A 15,808-nucleotide genomic window follows, 5' to 3' on the forward strand; every position below is an offset into this window, starting at 1 on the left:
GGAAAGTACCGGATATTACGTAAATAACGAAGTTGCTTATTCTGCTCGAAGTACATTAAAGATTATGGAATTATTATTACTGCATTACGCAAAACAATTCAAAACAATTCAAACGCAAAACAATTCAAAAGCTCTGTTTGTTATCTAAGTGTCACCTAATATCTCATTTACTTTTACATTTGAACAGGAGTATATTTTACTTTATTAGTCAAGAACAGAAAATTTGTTATCTAGCCCCTAGACTGAGATTTGGTTTTTATAAACCGGTTACGTTGTAACTGTGACCATTAAGCATACCACTCAAAATAAATAAATAAATAAAAAAAAAAAAAAAAAAGACTTGTTTACTAGGTTTCGGTTATCAGTACTAATGTACTGAATGAAGTTTAGTGATATTGAAAATGGAAACATGAGTGTATCAACAGAACCACATTTATTTTTAAATTATTTTGACTGGATAGTACAGACTCCATGGCCTTTATTTTTTTCCAGTGTTTTAACGCCTTCCGTAGTAAGTTTTGCATGTGCAGTTCAATTTGTTAAATTATATGTTTAGTATTTTTAGAATGATGCGCATTAATTCTGATTGCCTTGTAATGGATAATTTTGAAGGTTGAAATAGACTTTTTTGAAGCGTGGCTTTTGTAATTTTAATCGTAATAACTATAATTTTAGGTTTTCAGCTGATTTAAAATTGATTATATTTATAAAAATATGTATTGTAATATATTTCTAAAATGTATTAATGATAATTAAATTGTGTATTGGGGGTAGAAATGTAAAAAATTGGGGTTTTATTTTCGACAGAGTATGAACTACATGGAATTTTAGGTAAAAATATTATTTTATTTGTGAAATTAGATTCGGTATTTTTAAAAGTAAAAAAAATAAGAAGAATACTATAAGAAATTCTTAGGATATAACCTAAAATATTTGCACAGCGGAGCCTTATTTACAGTTATTATTTATTTCAGTTTCAATTTTCTAATAATTTCTACTCTTAAAGCTTTTTTTTTTTTTTTTCTGTTCTTGGTAAGCTATGGATCATAATATAAATTTTTGATTATAATTAGATTTTCTGCACTGATGCTTAAAGTAATCCTTTCTCTTCTATATAATGCTAACCAAAGAATTTTCAAAACAAAAACTTGTACATTTTAATCCATCAGCAACGAAGTGTATATAGTCAATGAATATTGGTAATGTTTATTGTTTTAGTGATGTATGGTTTTTTTGTGGTTTTTCCCAAGTGGGTGATTGTGTAGGCTTTTTGTGGTTTTTCCCATATGTAATGTGAATATGAGTCATTTTTTGCTTTGATAGCCCTTTTGTAGCATTCTTCTAAAAGCAGGTAGATCTCATTTGCTGTGTTGTTATCAATTAATCAAACATATTATGTATTTTAAGCAGCTGAATATATTATTTGAAAGTGTGAATAATGCAGTCATATTAATTAATTTAAAACTTGATTGAAATTATATAATTTGCTACAGTGGCAGAATGTTAGACTGTATCAGTATGAATACAATTTTAGCATTTTATGTTATTTTGGCAATGAAGCTAATCATAATAATGTATAAAGTTTTATAACTTTTTCAAATTACAGTAATAATCTTTGTCATGGCAAGAAAATGCATACATTTAACTGTGTAATACTGTCTGTTGACATTATAACAATATTTTCCATTTTTTAAAGGGGTTTGCTTCAGAGTTTAAATTGTACAGGATCCTACTAGAGCTTGGCTCTAAGTACTTCTCAATTTTTGAGGTAGATTGTAGCAAAAATGCTCTGGATCCCTAAATAAGAGCTGGAGCTCGCAAAAGTACTTAAAGGCATTACCTTGATTGTGCTCATCCAGTGTTAGTGACCTTCCACTGCACAGCTCCCGTAGACTTTTCAACTATATATCCAAATATAGGGAATGAAAATTGTTACTTGTGCAGACCTTGCGTTTGCTTTCGAATTGGATTTGGGGAAAAATTTTTTCCCACAATCGCATTGTGCTTGACAGCTAAAATTTTATTGGCATAATGGTCAGAAAGCATTGTATTCTTGTCTCTTCTGAAGTAACACTTCTCTGTTAAAATTTCTTTCCATATTCTCATTTTGTTTCTAACATTCACTCTAGTTTCATTAGTAACACTTTTATTGTTTTACCTTTATCCATTGGTGTTCTGAAAAAAGAATGGCTTTTGTTTCTCTCATTCTTAGAAATAGTATGGTCTGATCTTTGGATTATGGTAACTTGGCGATTTTTTGGCGAAAATTTGGCGACCAACTCTGTTACAGCAACCCTCTATTTTTTTTTTTTTTTTGCCGCCATTTTGTCTTCACGAAGTAAAAATATGTTTCTTTTCTTTTTATTTACTGAACACTTTTTCCAACAATCTACTAGCCGAATTACACTTATGCTAGAAATTTTATGTAACTAAACTGCTTAATCATGACAAATATTAACTGCAAAATTGGGAAAAAGTGCACAATTGCAAACTCCTTGCACATTTTTAAGAATAGCACATACACATAAACCATTTACACGTCGACTTATTTTTACTTAAAAAAAATCCCAGAATTGCACAAAAAAGGCATTGCGCACACTCTTAACTTTATCCATCTACACTGCTATTTTCTCATAAATTACAAAAATTTGCACGAAAATGAAAAAAAATTCTGTGAATCTTTAAACTCGATAAAAAGCACATACATAAAATTACCTGATCGCGAAAAAGTATATACCCTTTCCAAGGATGAACATTTCCACATATAAAATAAATAAAATATCCAAAAACTTTTACCTCTAAATTATCTATTATATTATAAACGTCACCAACGAATTCATACCGCAAACATTACAAATGGTTACAAATACTTAGTGTCAAATATTTAAATTATTTCTATACACGTTTACTTCAACTGAAACGTATACCAAATTCCTACAAACATAAAATTCACAAAATAACTATCATTTAATTAAAATATCACTAAACCATGTACACGTCGACTTATTTTTACTTAAAAAAAATCACAGAATTGCACAAAAATGGCATTGCGCACACTCTTCACTATATCCATGTACACTGCTTTTTTCTCATAAATTAGAAAAATTTCACGAAAATGCATGAAAATTTTGTGAATCTTTAAATCCGGTAAAAAGAACATATATGAAATTACCTGATCGCAAAAAGTATATACCCTTTCCAAAGATGAACATTTCCATGTATAAAATAAATAAAATATCCAAAAACTTTTACCTCTAAATTATCTATTATATTATAAACGTCACCAACGAATTCATACCGCAAACATTACAAATGGTTACAAATACTTAGTGTCAAATATTTAAATTACTTCCATGCACGTTTACTTCAACTGAAACGTATACCAAATTCCTACAAACATAAAATTCACAAAATAACTATCATTTAATTAAAATATCACTAAACCATGTACATGTCGACTTATTTTTACTTAAAAAAACATCCCAGAATTGCACAAAAATGGCATTGTGCACACTCTTCACTATATCCATGTACACAGCTTTTTTCTCATAAATTAGAAAAATTTCATGAAAATGCATGAAAATACTCAATGTATTCTACTCAAACGTATTCCAAAATACTACAAACATATTGCTCACAAAATCACGATCATTAAATTAAAATATAATTAAATTAAAAAAACACTACTTAAAATATAAATAAGCACATACATTAAATTAATAAAAATTAGATTACAATCCTAATTACTTTAAACTAAATCATTGCTAATAACAATTTTCCAATAATACCATATAAATTTATTTACTCCTTACATGTAGAACAATGCATAAAAATAATATCCTCAAATGATTAAAAATACTAACTTACCTAATCTTCAGAATCTTCATTACGTGGCACGCACACTTCCACTATTTCACACAACACACAACGAAGCTTAATACAAAATAATATAGTACTACAGTTTTCCAAATTCCACCCCTTTTTCCGATTAAAGAACTGTAATTCGTCTATTAATGTCACATGACATATCTCATGATCTCTCATTTCCCTCACACAAAATAATGCGTAATCGGAACTCAGTACTTCTCACATTATTACCAAAGTCCTAGGTAGTAACCTTTATCGCCTCCAAAATGTCACCAAACTACCAGTTACCATATTCCAAAGATCAGCCGTAGTATGTTTTATTTTATATTCAGAGCTTAAATTCAGGCCGGCTGGACTATTTCTTAGTTTTTGAATGAAATTTAAGTCCAGCTAGAGCCGCAGATAAAATGAAGTCTAATCTTTTATTTCAATATTTATCAGGAATTAAATAATTTATTACATTCTTATTTTCATTTTTATATTTGATTGAATTTTAATTTAATAATTTAATTATTAGTTATTTTATTTATTAATTTTCTCTCTGCCGCCTGGCGGCCTTCCATTGGCTTCTGCACTTCTGACTGTAGAAATTAATTCTTCAAATAATGGAAGCTGTAGTAGGAATTGATGATGGACTTGTTATGCTGGCATTGTACTAGCTTCAGTTAAGCTAGATCCTATTGGTGTCCCATCAGTAATGCCATTACAGTGATTTTTTTCTCTCTCCTTTGGATGTTTGAATATCAAATTTAGTAATTACAACAATAAAATTACTAAGTGATTAATTATTAATTACACCAATTATCAAATTTATCATTTCTTAGTAATTTGATAATTGTTGTAACTCCCAGTAATTTGGTGATCTTTGTTGAAAATAACTCTTAGTAATATAATATATCAATTTTAAATGAGCATGTATTTTTAATTAATTTTTTTTTTCCTTTATGTGTTCTTAGTATTTAGTCAGACAGATATATCATGCTTTTCAGTATAATATTAAATGATAATTATACTAATAATTAATTACCATTATAATATTAAAATATCAGTATAATATTAAACAATAATTATACTAATAATTAATGCTTTGATAAATATACTTATAAATTTTATTTCAATCACTGCATTTGAGTCAGTTTTTTTATTATTAAATAAATTGCTTTTCATAGAATGTTTTTTGCTATTTTCCTCTTTCTTTTACTAAAAAAGCAAATAATTGAATATTTTCCTCCCTAGGGCACTGTGCTAGCTGTAGTCATTGCAGCTTTTGTATGTATTTCGGCAGTCTGCACATTTAGGAAGTTCAAATCTAAAGGTATTCTTTTTATAAATTTATTATTTCTTTCTAACATTGCATTTTGTAAAAATTTCAGCTATGTTTAATTGTATCTTCAAGTTATGCAAAGTAATCAAATAATAAACTTCTTTAATTTATCTTGAGAAATATTTGACAAATATTTTGAGCTAAACATGGACTGTAAGTCATTACTTAAAGAAGTACGTAATATGAGATTAATTACGGAAATGCTAAGAACAAAATTTTGTTAGCTGAGAAGTTGGGAAACATCAATTTTATATCCAATGTGTATGGAATTTAGCTTCAAATTAATTATATGTGTGTTAGAACTTTGAATTAGAACATAGTTTATGTATGAAATATGAGGAATCTGAAAATCTGTCAGAAAACATGCATTAATGTTCTACTATTTCATATTTATTTTAAATTTCTGACATAAAGAATATGCCTTGGATTTCTTTTAACACGTTGACTGTCATGCTGTTTTTTTAGAAAATCTCCATTGGGCCACGAGTGCCACTAGTTGTTTCTGAGTAAGAGTTTATGACATCTAGAACAAAATATTTTGAGACATTCATTCAATTGATAATCTTTCCTTAAGAATGAGGTGTCTAAGAAAGCATTTGAGATTTGAAAATTATTTCTTCTCTTCCTAATATTTTTGCTGTAGTGGCAAATAGTTAACAATTTTTGGTACTATTCGGTTTCGAGGGCCGTAAAAAATCGCCAAACTATTGTTGATGCCAATGCTGCCAAAAATAATTGTGGCAACCCTAATAATTACGGCAAGAAAGGAAGTATAATAGTAAATGACTATCTAAGATTGATGTTTTAATTTAGATGAAAGGTTAATTTTATATAGTACTTTTTTATTATTATAATTATATGAAAAAGGCTAAAAATGACTGAATGGAAGTAAATAACTATTTCAGATCATTATTATAATTTATATAAAAATTGCTAAACATAACTGAATGGATGTCTGCATCACTAACGACTTATCGCTAAAGCATAATTTCATCTCGTTGGTTGTTAAAATGTAATTTTCTATAATGAATGATGCCTTTTCTTTGAAAATATTCTCAGTAAAGGGCAGAATCGCTCACTTATTTGTTTGCTGCTTTTTACAAGGGTAAAAATAATTGGAATTTTGTCCATTTTCTTTTACTTTTTAAGTGAAAATAGGTCGATGTGAACATGGATACAGAGTATGTGCAATTCTTAAAAACACGTCAAGCAGTGGGTGATTCTGCACTTTACCCAAAATTCTATTGCCGAATTTTCGTCATGGGCAATTCCCAAATTGTTAAATCCATAGGATATCAAAAAAGGATTTAAAATCAAAAAAGGATTTAAAAATTCAACTAGTATTTCAATGGCGTCTTAAGAAATATAGGCTGATCTTTAGAATATGGTAACTGGTAGTTTGGCGACATTTTGGAGGCGATAAAGGTTACTACCTGGGACTTTGGTAATAATGTGAGCAGTACTCAGTTCCAATTACGCATTATTTTGTGTGAGGGAAATGAGAGATCATGGGATATGTCATGTGATATTAATGGACGAATTACGGTTCTTTAATTGGAAAAGGGGGGAAATCGGAAAAAAATCTGGAAATTTTGTATTTGGCTTTATTCTGTGTTGTGTGAAATAGTGTTCGTTAACTTTTGGATCCCATGGCCCTAACTAAAGTGAATTCGAAATGGGTATTTAGTGGGATTGAAAGGATTAGTAATAAGTGTTTCTTTAAGGTTGTGCGAGATAGAAGTAAAGATGTTTTATTAAGTTATTTATTTTACCTGGTACCTTGCTGTGAACTATAAGTATGATTTTAAAGATCCTGAAACAGAAATAAGAAAAGTTTATCGGACACGTAATCAAGATTCTGAAGAAGATTAGGTAAGTTAGTATTTTTAATTATTTGAGGATATTATTTTTATGCATGGTTCTAAATGTAAGGTGGAAGTAAAAAAATTTGGTATTATTGGGAAAATTGTTATTAGCAATGATTTAGTTTAAAGTAATTAGGATTGTAAGCTAATTTTTATTAATTTAATGTATGTGCTTATTTATATTTTAAGTAGTGTTTTTGAATTTAATTATATTTTAATTAAATGATAGTTATTTTGTGAATTTTATGTTTGTAGGAATTTGATATACGTTTTAGTTGAAGTAAACGTGCATGGAAATAATTTAAATATTTGACACTAAGTATTTGTAATGTTTGCGGTATGAATTCGTTGGTGACGTTTATAATATAATAGATAATTTACAGGTAAAAGTTTTTGGGTATTTTATTTATTTTATACGTGGAAATGTTCATATTTGGAAAGGGTATATACTTTTTCGTTATTAGGTAATTTCATATATGTTCTTTTTAACGGGTTTAAAGATTAAGAAAATTGTCATGCATTTTCATAAAATTTTTCTAATTTATGAGAAAAAAGGAGTGTACATGGATACAGTGAAGAGTGTGCACAATGCCATTTTTGTGTTATTCTGGGATGTTTTTTTAAGTAAAAATAAGTCGACTTTTACATGGTTTATGTGTATGTGTTATTTTGAAAAATGTGTAAGGAGTATGGTATTGTGCACTTTTTCCCAATTTTGCAGTGAATATTTGTCATGATTAAGCAGTTTTGTTAGATAAAATTTCTAGCATAAGTGTAATTCGGCTAGTAGATTGTTGGAAGAAGTGTTCAGTAGATAAAAAGAAAAGAAACATGTCTTTACTTCGTGAAGACAAAATGGCGGTGGAAAAAAAAAAATAGAGGGTTGCTGTAGAAGAGTTGGTCGCCAAATTTTCACCAAAAAATCGCCAAGTTACCATAATGTAAAGATCAACCGAAATATAGAACTATATAAACTTACGCAATCTCAAATCAACGCGTACGCTAGATTTGGCATGCTGTTAAATAGGCGTGTTTGCTAGATTTGACACTTTTGTGCATACATTTTCGCTGCAATTATTTTACGGCCCTCGAAACCGAATAGTACTCTTTTTGTGTGTGTGTGTTAAAATTGTTGCTCTAGTTTTTTGCAATGTCTCAAAGAAAAATGGAAGAACCGTTTTTAAGTGAATCACCTAGCAATGAAGAAGAAACCTTTTACAAGTTAAAAAAATTCAACTATGAGGAAGAGCCAAGATTTTTTAAAAAATAATTATTACTAAAATTATATGGTCTGGTTCTGATTCAGATACTGATAAATATAGTGATAATAAATGTGGTGTAGATACTACTAATTATATTTTACAAGAATTGATTGTTTAGGAAGAAAGAAAATTTATACTGAAGAAAGCACAATTCAGTTTAGTGAATAGAAAGAATTTAGCTATCAGCAACAATAATTTTTTTTTCACTATTCAAGAATAAATTTTTTCAAATACCTACTTTATCTCATAAGCACTCAAATAAGTGTCACCCCAATATGGATGATGCGGCCTGATCAAAATTTTTGCTGTCTACTGAATACGGGTGACTCGGCAGTCAATGTATTAAATAGGTCATTCAGAAAAGAAAGTATAAAAGTACTCTAGTTCTTTATATGAGTGTATACGAAAATTAGGAAACTAGCTAATTATAGATTACCACCAATAAATTAGATTCTGGCACTCGCTGCATTTTTTGACTATGCTTGCTATATTATTTGGAAAGTAATGTGTTTATTCCTCAAATATTGTTTGGTCAATTGTTAGACTATAACATAACTGATTAAATATTAGGCTTTATTCCAAGTCAAGATTTCAGACATAAGAACTGGTTTAATTTATCGAGCCCTTTTTGCTTGTAATGCTGTTATAAGATTATATTTCTCAATCTTCTGAGATTTTATATTATTTTAAATTTAAAAGCTTAAATGCCTGAAAGTTTGTGTAATTGTGGATAAAATTCATCAGGGTCTTATATTTTACTTTTACTCAGCTGGATAATACTGCATAATTCCCCTGTAAAACAGAGTGCCATATCAAATCCTTTTCAGGCAACATTTTTTTTCTGTGTTACACTATGTATAGCATGTTTGTGTTTTTATCAAGCTTGAAAGAAATGTTGAGAAAATGTAGTATGTGTGCATGAAATTTTAATACATACTCTTTCAGTAAGCTTTTGGGGGAAATGCTTCTGGCTTGGGTAAGCTATGAATAGTTTAACCATTTCAGAAGTGGCCAAGAGCCAGTTGAAAGTGATAGCTTTTAGATATCTTTCGGTTCTTGAAGAATGAAATGAAGACAAAGCTTTAATTTGAAATAGACTAATGCAAGTTGTTTCATTACTCTAGTAGACAAATATGGCGCACAGGCAGTCCCATATGTAACTGTCACTAATCTAAATGTACTCAAGGGCTCACTAGGACTATCCCTCCAAAGCATTCGTTGCCAATTTGTATCTTCTGGGTGGACACGAATTTGTCTGAACATCTTATCTACATCGTCACATACTACAAGTTTGTGAGTTCTAAACCGTAGAATTGGAAACAGCTCTTGCTGAACTCTTGGCCCAACCATCAAAATATCATTTAATGAAAGACCCGATGTCGTTTTAGCTGAAGCATCGAAAACAACTCTCAGTTTAGTTGTAGTACTTGATTCCTTTAATACGGCATGATGAGGCATGTAATACGTAGAGTCAATAAGAATCTCTCCCTCAGGCACTCCCTCCATATGTCTCAGCTCAAGGTATTCCCTCATGAAATCCTTATACTGTTCATATATCTGAGGCCTTTTTAGAAGTGAATTTTCTAAAGATTGGAATCTATGCATAGCTAATTGTCTGGAATCTCCAAGCTGAGAAGGCGGAGAGTGAAACGGTAATTTCACAGTATATACCCCACTTTCCTCTCTCGTATATGTAGATTTGAAATAATCTTCACATGCTCTCTCCGATTTAGTAAGCATGTCAAACGTAGGTACAGCATCCAATTTCCAAAAGTCAGACAGCATCTGATCAGTTTCCACTTGTATGTTATTAACATAGATAGTAGGATTAATTTCTGTTGAATTATTCACACTACCTGAAATAATCCATCCTAGTTCAGAACGAGAAGCTACCGGTTTACCTTCTTCTCATTTAATTATTTCTCCCTTTAAAAGAGGTAAGGCAATATCTACGCCTAAAAGTATATCAACAGGCCCACTTTTGTAAAATGTTGGATCTGCTAACATTAAATCATTATATTCCTCAACGTACTTCTTATCCAATGTAAAATGCGGCAAAGTTCCAATAATTCTATTGATGATAAATACTGGTGTTTTAAATGACACTTTCGTCAGAAAATGCGGAACGAAGTTTATTTCCGTAATCCCATTAGTTTTCGTATTCAAAGACTCTAAACATGAAATAAAAACTTTGGCATTTCTTTTTGCTAACCCTAGCCTTTGTACACAATCTTCTGAAATCAGGCTTGCTTGACTGCCAGGATCAAGGAGGGCTCTACACAATTGGTATTCACCCGATGAATCTAACACTTTAATAACAGCCGTACATAATAAAACTTCACTCTGAAAATTAAAGTCTGAAACACAAGATTTAATTACTGGACTAGAACTTGCGATATTCTCCCCTGACCCAGCCGATTGAGCGCGAGGTTCTGGCCCAGGGAAAAATGGCTTAGCCGTCACTGATAATTAATTCGAACTGTTTGAAACTCCTTTAAGTGCCTTTGGTTCATTTTGAACTCTTTCGAAATGCAGTAGTGTGTGATGATTTTTAAAGCACTTTTTACATTTATGTGTACTTCTACACTTGAAAGCTTTATGGTTTGAAACCAAACAATTAAAACAAACATTATTTCTCTTGACAAAATTAACGTGTTCCTGAACATTCAGATTTAAAAACTTATTACATTTAAAAACTGAATGACCGGCTTTACAATACGTACACTGCGCGCGAATCTCTGAAGCCAATGAAGTTAATTTGTCTTTTGTAACTTGTTTTTTAACACCTTGCGTTTTACCTGCTTGCAAGGTTCTGGCATGAGATTTCAAGAACTCTAGCAGATTATTAAGTGTTGGTATTTCCTCACTCAGTAATGTTCTTTCCCACCATCCTCTCGTCGAAGAATCCAATTTAAACTTTACTATTAACATTAAAATAGTATCCGCGAATTGCTCCACTTTGAATCCTAGATTTTCAAATGAACATACACACTCTCTTACAGTGTCTACTAACGCTAATATCTGACTAGGAATTTCAGCTTGTAAATTTGATAAATACAAGATTTTCTTTAATAACGATAAAAGTAATTCTCTCTTATGTGAAAATCTTTGACACAATAAATGCCACGCTATTTCGAAATTCCTGTCACAAATAGTTAAAGCTTGAACAATCCGCAAAGCATCTCCTTTTAAAGAACCCTTTAAATATTGTAGCTTTTGTGCACCTGATACACGGTCATTATCCACTATCGCCGTTTTAAATAAATCAAAAAATGATAACCATTCTTCAGTACTGCCACTAAATACAGGAAGAGTTAGCTTAGGTAAGCGTATACTCGCTATTTCACAAGATTTAGTTTCCACACTAATGTCTTTAACATTCTTAACTCTGGTTAGCATTAAAATTAACTCATCAACAGTATCTTGTATGACCTGTTGTTCTTCTATAAATACATCAATATCTTTTTCTTCACACACTACAAATATGTTACTAAAAATATCCGAAAGTTCGATCAATAAATCATTTAATCTAGATTTAGAAAGTTCTAACTGATCAACATCAGCAGAATCGTAAGTCACTGTAATTTTCTCTTTCAGTTTACTTAACTTAGCTTTAGCTACACGGTTTTTAGTCTTAAGCGTTGTAAATTCCATTATCTAATAAGAAAGATAAAAAACACACTGACTCACCAAATTTACTGCGACTCCGTAGCTGGCGGACCATAAAACATGTACGTTCAGTTGTTTAAATATAGTGGACTGTAAATTGACTTGATATTACTTCAGTATAGAACCCAAAAAACCTCAGACTCATAACGTTGACCGAAACTTCTTTATTGACTTTCAAAGAGTAAGTTAGTTGAGGAACGGCGAAGACCACACAAACTCCGACTTCAGTGGCGGCTTACCAACACAAACTCAGAAGAACCTCTGCCTAGTTGAAACTCCAGTAATTCACAGCAACCTCAAAGCTTTAAACGCGAGCTTTAAAGGCCTAACAAATTTGCGTCTGCGCCGCTCCTCGGTACAAAGAAAGAAATACAATTTGCATAACATCGAACAGACTTTCTTCCAGAATTTTTTTTCAAAATGTACATCAAGGCACAAGACAGTTCATCATTTGATAAATGGCCTACAATTTCCAGATGTCTTACATTTTCAATAAAGTGTAAACACCAAGCCATCATTCAGCAAACATCAATCACTCTTTGATGTTTGCTGAATGATGAACAGCTATTAATAATATCAAGATTATCTAATCCCTGCTTAAATACACTAAATTCATTGAGAACATCCGCCCACCAGCGGCCGAGCGGTAAAGTCACTGAACACTGGTAGTTCGGTCCGAGGTTCGAATCCCGCGAACGGGCTGGCTGCATGGGCGTTTTCGTGGTTTTCCCCATGTGTAATGTGTATACGAGCCAGTTTCCCTTAGAAAGTCCTCCACGAAAGGCATCCCTCCCCTTAGGCAGATAGCCCTAGTGTGCTTTGCCATAATTGAATACACATACACACCATTGAGAACATCCTTCAATTCTCACAAATAAAGCTCTGTAATTTATGAAATAAAGAACAATTATGATCTAAAGGGTATCAAAATTTACGAAAAAAAGCTTAATATTGTTACGAATTTGGTATTTAAAAAGCTAATGTTAGTTCAATTATAAATTAAATGGTTTTATTTCTCGCGCAGTGCAGTGCGTGACGAATATTAAAAGAAAGGTAAGCCGGAAAATTGAAAATACAAGAGCGCGTGCATTAAATAAATAAATAACTCTTTTTCATTTCGAGAAAGTCCTGGAAAATTCTAGCACGTGATTTTAAAATGTTATAAAAGGAGGAAAATATCTCAGTTTGTAGTAGTTGCTTAGTTTGTTGTTGTTTAGAAAACTGCTCTTGTTGATTGTAGCGAATTCGCGGATTAGCGTTCTTTAGCTGTTTTGAATTACGTTCTATTGGATATTTGAGTAGTTAAAAGATAACTACTGTGAGATATTGTAATACTGCATGATAATTTGAGAAAATTTAAGCATTTTTGTTGTGATAATAATAAATTTTTGTTCATTTTTCATTGGACTTGTGCATTCATTTCATAACGAACCCATACGCACGCAACAATTTTTGGTGTCAGAAGTGGGATTTTGAATGCCAATTACGAGAGCGATGGAAGAACAATTCAGGCAAATGATGACTGCATTTGCTGCTTTCCAAGAAAAGATGGAAGGGGCCGTCAACTCTGTTAAGGAAGAAATGAAATTGGGCCAGGAATCCGTTAAGGACGAAATGAAAGCCGTTCAAGCTGGTCAAGAAGAAATGAAAAGAGAAATTACCTGCATAATAGAAAATAAATTTGAAGCTATAGAAGGCAGAATTGATACAGTTGAAAATAAAGTTGGACGAATTGAAGAAAAAGTTTCTTCCGTAAAAGATCAAATTGAAGTAAGAGTTTCTTCGGTGAAAGAAGAAATAGAAGAAAAAGTTTCTGCTGTAAAAGAACATATAGAAGGGAGAGTTTCTGCTGTGGAGGAACGAATTAAAGGAAGAGTTTGTGCCGTCCAACACCAAATCGAACAACAAATTGATGATAGGGTTTCTGCAGTAGCCAAAGAAGTGGATGTTTTAAAGAAATTCGTAGCGGCAGCAGGGAACAATACTGATGGTTTTAAATTCTTGCCGATGCCTGCTCGTCCACCTCTGAAGCTATCCACATATGATGGGAAGACCTCCTGGCAGGTGTATAAGACACAATTTTCTGTCGTGGCGGATGTGAATGGATGGGATTCCGAAACTAAGGCCTGTCATCTCGCCCCTTCTCTGAGAGCAGACGCAGCGGATATCCTGCAGATGCTTCCAGAAAACCAAAGACTTGACTTTGAAGCTTTATCCGGCGCATTGGAGCTGCGCTTTGGCGAGAAATGTTTAAAAGACTACAGCAGGCTTCAATTAAAATCCCGTCAACAGAAGCCCACCGAATCACTCCAGGAACTCGCCACAGATGTTGAAAGGCTGTCCCACCTCGCCTTTACGGAGTGCCTGAGAGAAACGAGGGAAATCCTGTCCCTGCAGTACTTTATCGATGGCATCTGGGATCCCGAAATACAGAAGGCTCTACGAATGGCGGATGTTAAAGATTTGAAAAGCGCTTTAGTGTACGCCATGAAATTCGAGGCAGCCCAGCAAGCCACTCGTCGAGACTGCCATTCCGTGAGAGCTGCTCAAGTCCAGCAGCCAGAGAATCAAGTCACTGCTCGTCTAGACGATTTAACTAGACAACTCAACGCCTTGAGACGGAATATTGGTGATAAGAAACCGACCGTTAAGTGCTGGAACTGCGGTGTTGGAGGCCACGTGCGAAAGAACTGCAGAACTCCCCAGAGCACGGAAAATAAGACAGACGAGTTGAACAGACAATTAAATGCCCTCCGACGAGAAAGGAGTGACAAGAAACCAAAATGCTGGAACTGTGGAACTGAAGGCCACGTACGAAGGAATTGCAGAACACCCCAGGGGACGAAAATTGAGACCATTTCTCAGCAACGGCGCAGGAAACAAATGAATGACCATATCGAGGAACGGAGGGTACCAGAGAATGAGAAACCTTGTTTTAAAGCGCTTAAAATTTATACAGTGAGTGGCAACAGTAACAGACTGTCCATTAATGGGAATATCGATAGAGTTCCTTGCAATATGATGATTGACACAGGAGCTAATGTTACCATCATTAGGAAAGATTTAGCTGAACAGTTTAAAGATAAACTTATTTGGACGCCATCCTGTGTTACCCTTCAGACTGCGTCTGGTGATAAGATCGACATAACTGGGAAGTTAAACGTAAGCATCACGTTTGGAAGTGCCGCCTACCATCACGCGGCATATGTGGCGGATATCACAGATCCATGCATACTCGGATTGGACTTATTAAGGAAATACAATTTTTCCTTAGACTTGTAAAACAACAAACTGCTTTCAGCATCTGATGGCATGACTATCCATCCTCAAAAAGGATCCTCGCCTGGAAATGCCGACGCCTTGTCCGAAAGATCCAGCTCGGGAAGCTGCCGAAATCATACTAGGGTCGAAAAGAAACGCAAGACTACCAGCTCTTCTCCAGCCCAGATGCTCTTCGGTCGAGACCTTCGTCTGCCTTGTGACCGCCTGTTTGATCGCCGTATGGATGCGCCTTCATCGCCTGAGGAACACATCCAAGATGTCCAGGCCCGTTTTGAAGTGATGCCCCGTTTCGCACGAAAGCGAGTCAACCTGGCGACGGAGAAAGTGAAGACCAGATACAACACGAGAGCTACTGGACATAGATCCAACAAAGGAGACAAGGTGAGGTTGTAGAACCCGATTCAACGAAAAGGACTCAGTCCTAAACTACAGTCACCTTCGGATGGTCCATGTACAGTGCGGAACAGACTGAATGACGTCTCCGTAATTCTTCGAACTCTAAACCTAAAGTCGGTGATTACGACAGGTTAGCTCATTAC

The 15,808-nt window shown here is 33.1% G+C and overlaps 1 protein-coding gene across 5 annotated transcripts in view; it reads left to right on the forward strand.

The window, feature by feature from the left end:
• Positions 1-322: 322 nt before the first annotated feature.
• The window catches only part of sws (patatin like phospholipase domain containing sws), a 149,908-nt gene continuing 134,422 nt past the window's right edge, over positions 323-15,808 (forward strand). For 3 of the 5 annotated variants that reach the window (XR_015041570.1, XM_085818055.1, XM_085818071.1), the window contains exons 1-2: positions 328-511; positions 5,104-5,182. Coding sequence is in view for 4 of the 5 variants with exons in the window: in XM_085818055.1 (XP_085674181.1) it covers positions 380-511; positions 5,104-5,182 (211 nt within the window). In the remaining variant the exon portion in view is untranslated. Of the gene's footprint in view, positions 512-5,103; positions 5,183-15,808 lie in introns of all 5 variants that reach the window. The other 2 variants (XM_085818090.1, XM_085818044.1) reach the window with 2 other exon arrangements.

Source organism: Stegodyphus dumicola, chromosome 1 (assembly GCF_044657685.1).
Source record: "Stegodyphus dumicola isolate Sdum_Otavi_A_Nest chromosome 1, ASM4465768v1".
Classification (NCBI taxonomy): Eukaryota; Metazoa; Arthropoda; class Arachnida; order Araneae; family Eresidae; genus Stegodyphus; species Stegodyphus dumicola.